General features: G+C 41.2%; 1 protein-coding gene across 1 annotated transcript; it reads left to right on the top strand.

Annotated features, from left to right (window-relative positions):
- Positions 1-200: 200 nt before the first annotated feature.
- LOC307229303 (serine hydrolase-like protein) lies at positions 201-7,314 on the top strand. The gene is made up of 12 exons (XM_079999274.1): positions 201-384; positions 646-789; positions 906-1,019; positions 1,585-1,626; positions 1,734-1,753; positions 1,845-1,919; positions 2,159-2,262; positions 2,367-2,446; positions 2,546-2,580; positions 4,110-4,186; positions 6,180-6,267; positions 6,888-7,314. Exons 1-12 carry the CDS (start codon positions 333-335, stop codon positions 7,032-7,034), a joined length of 978 nt encoding a protein of 325 aa, XP_079855400.1. The 5' UTR covers positions 201-332; the 3' UTR covers positions 7,035-7,314.
- The last annotated feature ends 1,555 nt before the right edge of the window (positions 7,315-8,869 follow it).

The raw sequence follows: 8,869 nt of genomic DNA, 5'->3' as shown, positions 1-8,869 counted from the left end.
CAAATATTCCCTGGAGCTATATTATAATGACTTTAGCCCGATATAATGACAGCATAGTTTAATAACGCAGTCAGGGTGACTGAATGGGAGGTAAATCCCGCTCTCTTCACGGCTTTGATTGGACAACGACGTGTCTCCGATATCGGCTCATCCAATCAAATCTGGAGGCTGACTTTGCTGTTCGCAGTACCCGGAAGACATTTTGGCAGCGTGACCGCTAATGTCTAATTCAATACTTATTGTTAACTTTGGTTTCTAAGCACCATTGCACTCGTTCTTCTACGCGCGGCTGTTGTTTTATCATCGATCCCGTTTGGTTATTTTCAACAATAATGCAAACTGCGAGTAGCATCAGGCACTTTGTGGCATCAACTAAACAAGCAGGTATTATTGTGTGTGTGAGAGAGATATCTACATACATATATATGTGTGTGTGTGTGTGTATGAGAATATTATTTATAACATCAATGTTATTGTTTCTATTTTCATTTTAGATCATATTCTTCACTTGCTTTCCATATTGAACATGTAAACATGTGTTTCCCATGCCTATAAAGCCCCTTTGAATTTAAATGAATTGCATTCTTGAGTGAATTGTTGAACCAGTAAGTCCAGCAGTTTTAGGATGCCCTGCTGTCTGTCCAGTTTCAGAGCTCATTGTGCCAGTGCCATGGGGACAGATGAAAGGAAAGGTCTGGGGTCCTGACCATGGGCACCCTGTGCTGTGCCTGCACGGCTGGTCTGACAACTGCGGCACATTTAACACCCTCATCCCACTGCTACCTAAAGGTACTATAATGGCAACCGGTTTAAAAGAGAAAAAATATATTAAAACCCGGCGACACTGATTCTTAATCCCATTGAACGTTCACATTCTCTGTTACTTTGCTTTTTTTTTTTTACAGAATGTAAATATGTTGCAATGGACATGGTGGGTCATGGTCTGTCGTCTCATCGGCCTCCCGGAGTCTTCTACACTTTTCCTGCTTATGTGGCCGACATGCGGCGGGTCGTTGATGGTGTGTGGATTCCAGAGGAACCAGGGGGAACATCATCATCCCTAGTTTAGCTGTAATGTCACTGTGGCATTATACTATATATCAGACCTCCAAGACTCTAATGAGCACAGTGTTTCTGTGCTAATACTTCTTGGGACAGAGGTGCCAACTACTCACCTTACAGTGCATTTTCTTCTTAATGGTATTTTAACATTTTTAAACATATGGTTTCCAGTACTCTTTTTACCTCTGGTTGCAGCTTAAGGGTTGCAATTGTCAAATAAGCAGATAGATGAAATTGCAGTTGTCTCAGCAGCTCACATCAAAACATTAGGCAAAACAATAATAATGCAATACAGTTAAACAAAATTGATTAAAAATAAAATATATGAAAGAATTGGAAAATATGGAAAGAAGCTAATAGTTAACTGTGCACAATTAGATATGGCAGTATACACTCAATCTTGTGATGAACAACAGATATAACTAAAGAAGAAAAAAATGAAACACCAAAAGAAAATTTGTACAAGCAAATGTGTTGTGAGAATTTTATTCTCTATGATGATTTGTTAAATTTCTCTCATAGCTCTCCAGTGGAAAAAATTCTCTATTATTGGCCACAGTATGGGTGAGTAAAACAACCTCTAATGTTCTGACAAAATACAATAATTGGACACGTTTGATATAAAATAATTTGACATTTGAACATGACATTTAAAACTTTTTTATTTACAGGAGGCAACATTGCTGGAACGGTATTTAACATCAATATTCCCAGGTTCTACCTCTTCTGCATTGATACTGAACAGAAATTTCACTAATGGTGTCCTAATGGGTTTATTACAGTTCAGTGCACTGTATCCTGAAATGGTGGACGCAGTAGTTCTGCTCGACTCCTACGGGTTCTTACCTACAGATTTGGTACTAGAATATTACTCACAATGTATATTACTGTATATTAATCCCTGGTGGTTAAGGGAAAGTCTTGGATGTCTTGTTTGTGTTCTTAACATCATTTATCTTCATTGGTAAATGCACAAACAACATCAATGGTAAATGGTCAGTCACACTATTTTCTCTGATTCTTCTGTGCCTTATTTGTCATAATTATATGGTGTCTGGAGTGAGTTGTTTCCTTTACCCTTGTCTTTTACTTCTAGAAGGAAATACCGAACGTGGTCAGACAGGGGATAGAAGAAATGCTCCAGTATGAAAAGAAAGAGAGGAAGGAGAGAGTTTACACTTATGAGACGGCACTTGAGAGGTAAAAAAAAAAAAAAAAGATCCCAATCGACATTCTTTGATTCACATCTGTTTGTATGGCAGAGAATCCACTCTGTGAAAAAAAATCTTGTTGGTTTCTTTCAGGTTGTTGGTGGCGAACCCTGCTCTCTCTGAACAATCGGCGCATAATCTTTTAGAGCGAGGACTTGTTCAAGTTGACGGAGGTATGACGCTTTTCATGTCTACTTGTGTCCATCAGAGCTAAATCAAGTAATCTGAGTCCAATAATCTGCACTGGAACCTAAACATATTTCCTCTTGCAGGAGTTAGGTTCTCTCGGGATTTTCGAATCAACCTAGTGAGTCCACCTCTCCGCCCCGTCTTTTTTGTTTTGCCGTGTGTGTTTTTATGTGAATTTTATATCTGGGTAAATGACAAATAAGGATTTTTAAAGAACAAATGAGGTACATCAGGGTGCTTACCTTGTCCTTGAAGTGCTTTAATTTCGTCCTCAGAAATGTAAGTACTGAAATGCCTCGAAAATTGGTGAAGTAATCGAATCAAACTTTGAATCCCATCGAACTTTGTGGTGAAGTGCTTTAAAAGTCATTGGAAAAACACGATCATTGAAAACCTGTGCTATTCCAGGTTGTTATTCAAATCGTAAAGTTATAAAACATTTCCAGGATCGCTTAAATGTACATTTTACCCAGCATTATTTGAAATAGAGGTATGCATGTATGCATGCATGTACTGTATGTCTGTCCACCGCCGAAAGCGCCTACAATGGGCATGTGAGCATCAGAACTGGACAATGGAAGAAGGTGGCCTGGTCTGATAAATCACGTGTTCTTCATATCATGTGGAATGCTGGGGTTAGGGCCTTATCTGATCAAACATCTGTGGGATGTGCTGGACAACAAGCCCGATCCATGGGGGCCCCACCTCACAACATACAGGACTTAAAGGATCTGCTGCTAACGTCTTGGTGCCAGATACCACAGGTCACCTTCAGAGGTCTTGTGGAGTCCATGCCTTGATGGGTCAGAGCTGCTTTGGCAGAATGAGGGGGAGCTACACAATATTAGTGGTTTTAATGTTGTGGCTGATCTGTGTGTATACCTACTCACTCACTGAGCACTTTATTAGAAACACTATACTAACACTGGGTAACTGCCGCTCTCTGAATGTTTTTAGTTTTTTCACACCATTCTGAGTAAAATTAAGTGTAGTGGTGTGAGGCGAGGCAGGCAGAGGCAGAAACTGCGCGGTTTGGTGTGTATTTTATTGGTGAGTTCAAACAAACTGGCATGTGGGCCAAATGGGAAAATTAAAGCCTCGCTAGCAAACAAGGGAAGAGTCCACAGTGGTTAGTCGATACATTCATATCGACTGCGGGGTACAATTGGTGTGGCGTCTCCGCCACGCAGCAGTCTCCCTACTGCTGGGAAAAGCAGACAAAATTACTTCCTGGTCTGGGATCAGACGAATCAGCGGAGATCCTCCCTTAATTTGCCCGATCCCCAGCAGCTGAGCGGCCCTGGGATGAGGGCCTGCACCGCCCCTCTGCAGCGGCGACTTGACCACAACCTCTTGGTCTGCCACATATAGAGACTGTTGTGTGTCAAAATCCCAGGTGATCAGCAGTTACAGAAATACTAAACCAGCCCTTTTGGCACCAACAATCATGCCACGGTCAAATACACTGAGATATACATTTTTACCCCATTCTGAACATTAACTGAATCTACTGACCCGTATCTGCATGATTTTTTGCATTGGACTGTTGCCACACGATTGGCTGATTTAGATAATCACATGAATAAGTAGGTGTTCCTCATAAAGGTGTGTGCATATTATACTTATTTATTTTCTTAATGTTTTCAGAAAGGCATAGTACGCAGCAGTTTGGAACTGCTCCTGGAGCTGCAGTCCATGATCCAGGCTCACATTCTAGTTGTCCTGTAAGACATTTTTTTACGTAAATGACAACTATACAGATACCACATCTGTTTAAAATAAATAAATATATATATATATATATATATATATATATATATATATATACATATATATACACACACACACACACACACACACTACTCACAAAAAGTTAGGGATATTTGGCTTTCGGGTGAAATTTATGGAAAGTGTTAAAAGTTGACGCTACAGTGATATTATATCATGAAAGTAGGGCATTTAAGTAGAAGCATACAATGGTGATTTCCTCATCTCAAACAATTTATTGAAGCAAAAGCCAACAACAGTGGTGGGTTTACCACAACAAGAAATTTCAATGTCTCAATAACTTGTCATGTGGCCTTGAGCATCAATTACAGCTTGACAACGACGTCTAATGCTGTTCACAAGTCGACTTATTGTCTGCTGAGGCATGGCCCCCCACTCTTCTTGAAGGGCGGCCCTCACGTCATTGAGGTTCTGGGATACAGAGTTACGAGCCTCTACACGGCGACGCAGCTGATTCCATAGGTTTTCTATGGGATTCAGGTCTGGAGAAAGTGCAGGCCACTCCATTTGAGGTGCCCCAGTCTCCAGCAGCCGTTCCCTAATGATGCGACCTCGATGAGCTGGAGCATTGTCGTCCATGAAGATGAGATGAGGCCTGTGTTGTTCATCCAGGGGCACAATGACTGGATTAATGATGTTATTCAGGTAGTATGGGCTTGTCACTGTACCATTCACAAAGTGTAGGGCAGTTCTGTATTGACTAGACACACCTGCCCACACTGTAACACCACCACCACCACCACCAAAGGCTCGTCTGGTGACAACAGAGGCTGATGCATGGCTCTCTCCTTGACATGTCCAACATCGTAGCGGCCATAATTTCTGCTCAACGTGAATCTACTTTCAGCACTGAGAACAGCACTGAGGCCACTGGTCCCTCTTCCAGCGTAAATGCTCCCTGGCCCGTGCAAGACGATGATGCCTGTGCCTGGTGGTGTGGTCAGGTACCCTTGCAGGTTGTCTAGCACGCAGACCACGCTGATGTAAACGGTTTTGAATGGTCTGACGTGACACTTGGGTGCCTCTCACCTCCCTTAAATGTGCCTGGAGTTGAGTGGCATCATCATCCGGTTCCACAGGGCAGTGTTCACAATGCAGCGCTTATCAGTGTGGGATGTGGCCAAAGGACGTCCACTTCTATGCCTTTCTGTGACTCTTCCAGTCTCTCTGTATCTCAGTTGCAATCTGCTGATGACACCCTGTGACACTCTAAGCTCATTGGCCACTTCCCTCTGAGAACATCCTGTTTGAAGCCTCGCAACGGCGAGGTACTGTTGATCAGTTGTTAGGTGTCGTCTTGGTCTCGTGATGTCAAAATGTGAACAGCATGATGAAGAGGACTGTTGAAATACCATTTCTTATTGAACCAGGAAATATATTGGTCGATTCATGGATCAAACACCTGTTGTGAATTTTGCTGTTGAGCTCCTTGTTAGAGAACAGCAAGTTGTGCAAAAAGTACTGAAACCTTGAACAGTTTGACATGTGCATTCAAAAGTTTAGAGAAGGTCAAATTAAGTTCACCTGTAAAGGTTATAGTGCATTTTAGGTTCATCCTGAAATTTCACCCGAAAGCCGAATATCCCTAACTTTTTGTGAGGTGTGTGTGTGTGTGTGTGTGTGTATATATATGTGTATGTGTATATATATATATATATATATATGTATATATATATATATATATATATATATGTGTGTATATATATATATATGTGTATATATATATATATATATATGTGTGTGTATATATATATATATATATATATATATGTGTGTGTGTATATATATGTGTGTATATATGTATATATATATATATATATATATATATATATATATATACTTGTGTGTTTCTTATCGATCGATTACCATTCCAAGCTATAACCTTTCAAACGGAGGGCATTGCAAGTCTGGCCTTTTTTATGTTCACAGAGCTGAGGATGGATTTGTAAAACGCTTCATGGAACCAGATCAACAGAAGTTCGTATCAACTATCCTCCAGGGCTATCGGGATCTCAATGTAAGCTCTCTGTGCGTGTGTATGTTGTTTGACAGGCTATTATGTGTATCCACTAAGCCTTTATTTAGTTCACGAAATGTCCCTATATTGTCAGTTTCAAATTCATGTAAGACCATCCAGGCAACTGCACGCGTCTCAGCCGAACACCACGTAGACAGCTTTTTAGTGTTTTAAAGGAAAGTTTTTAACCTCTTTAAAGAAGAGTTGTCCAAAAATGTTTTTTTTTGTGGGGTTAAACATTACAGAACCAACGCAGAGAAATGGCAACTGTTATACCTTTTAGTAGGGGAAGCAAAGATGGTGATCTACATTACGAGAAGAAACAAATTGAGAGGAAAGGAAAGTATTTTTGTAAAAGTATTTATGGCGCTAGTCAGGGTGAGTCTGATTTTAACTTTCACAAACTGATGAAGAGTCTGGATGTTTTTATCAAACTGTGGTGTTTTAATGACGTCATCTGTTTGCTGGTGGGGGACGACTTGCACTTAGTCACTTTTTAACGTTTAGGGCTCTTTTATTGAAAAAATTGTTGTTTTTTTAATGTCTTCAACTGTGAACTGGAGAAAATGTTGAAATAAAGATGTTTTAAAAATCTCTCTCTCGCTCTCTCTCTCTCTCAGGCTCTAGTGGCTCAAGTAGAAGGGGATCACCACGTCCATCTGAATCATCCCGAGGCCGTCGCGCCCTTGATATGTGACTTCCTGAGGGACAAAGTTTCCTTGCGGTTGCCAGGCTCTGCCGAGAGCACGGAGACATCCAAGTTATAACCCATACGCTCATACATGCATTCCTGTGTCGACGCTGTACCGTTCTAAGTGGTGGAGGGTTTTATTCACTATACAAGCAATAGCGGCAACAAACTTGACTCGCCTGCAAAAGCAGTTGAATTCAGTTCATTTTGTAAGAGCCCTCTAAAGGCATTAACCAGCAGATCACGTAAAATTTTAGTAATCAAATAATTATCACATAAAAATTGTATGCATGTGCCATTTACAGCGTTGATATGGATAATACATACATTTTAATCAATAACAAAATCACTTTGTACCTTTGTGCCTTATTTTCATTTGTTACCCACCTTCCTTAAAAACAAACCTTTTGACTAGAAGCTTTGCACGTACTACTAATAATTCAAATTCTTTGACAATCAGCAGTGCCTCTAATGTTATTTACCAGTGCTTAATGTGATTAGAATTTGTCCTTGATTTATTCAAAAGATTTTTACAGACATTGTGTTGTACATTACATACATTGATTGGAACTTGTGCATGGGGAAGACTTATGCGTGGTAATGGCTCCCTAACCGAGAGTAGTTTCTGTCCATGGGCTGGACTGCTTTGTGGGTACAAGCTGTGGGCGAAAGGAAAGCATGTTGGGGTTGGAGGGTTGGGGTTTAGATCTTAGCACCAGGAGAATTAGTTAAAATAGTTGAAATCATAATAGTCTGAAGTCCTTGAGGGGATGATGTTACTCATTACTGTCACTCATGATATCCTAATCTGCACAGTATGGGAAAGCCAGCAGAGACCCATAGGGGGAAAGATAAAAGGTGTGATTAAAGATGTGCAGCTGGATCCCAATTACCACTGACAACAGAGATCGCAGAGCTCAGAGATGCTGTTTCATATTTAAGGACATGGTGTAAAAAGCTTGAACTATGACATATGTGGAGGTGGTTTGGGAGGGTAGGCCTGGGATTTCTTCCTGCAGGTCAGTGATCAATAAGGGACCACGTCACTAGAAGAGCTGAGTTGTAGCATTAACCCTCTGCAGGCCTTGCAGAAGAAGTGGGAACGGCTTCACCAGCCTGACCTTGGCAAAAGGTGGCACAGTGCATTACACTGCTGCCTCACAGCAAAAAGGTCCTGGGTTCGATTCCCACCTGAGGCGCTGTTGGCACCTTGCTCTGGTGGTTTATCTACCGATTGGGGGCCTTTCTGTGTGGGGTTTGCATGTTTTCCCCGTGCTGACATGGGGTTTCCTCCATGGAACATCAGTAAGGACCCCCACCAAAAACATGCAGAACATCATCTGACCCACAATGGATGTTTGGAGTTGGTTGCGTCGCTGTATGCTGCCCACTGCTCCTGGCTGCCCCCCAGAGGAAGGACAAGCTGGGATGTGTTAAATGCAGAGAACAAGTTTCACCAGCCACCATTGAAGCGTGTGTGCATGTTGGTTGCCGTCATCGTATGGGTGCATGTGTTGTGGCGTGCGTGTGTGCCATGTGATTATTAATAAAGAATCTTCTAATGAATAACTAACCATCGTAAATTTAAGGCAGTGCTACAATGTCCAGTTTTGGGTATAGAAAGTTGGTGGAAAAGTGTTTGAGACAGACTTTTCACAAAGGGATCAATGACGCTCTTTTTATGTTGCACATGACACTGGTGAGATTTCAGCCTATGATGAAGGTATAACTAGTTATGATACTACTATGCAATATGATTAGTGCATCAAATACCAAACTCTAAGAAAAGCATAGTGACAGTTTGTTTCCTAAGGGGGAGAGTGACTTTTTTTTTTTTTAACCACTCACGTATGGGACTACAAATCAAAATCTGTTTCAGAAAAATAATTAACAGAAGCCCTCCCTTTACGC

This window comes from Zeus faber (genome assembly GCF_960531495.2).
Source record: "Zeus faber genome assembly, chromosome: 4".
NCBI classification, from domain to species: domain Eukaryota; kingdom Metazoa; phylum Chordata; class Actinopteri; order Zeiformes; family Zeidae; genus Zeus; species Zeus faber.
Note: the sequence above shows the minus strand (reverse complement) of the source record. Positions and strands in the feature narration are given on the sequence as shown.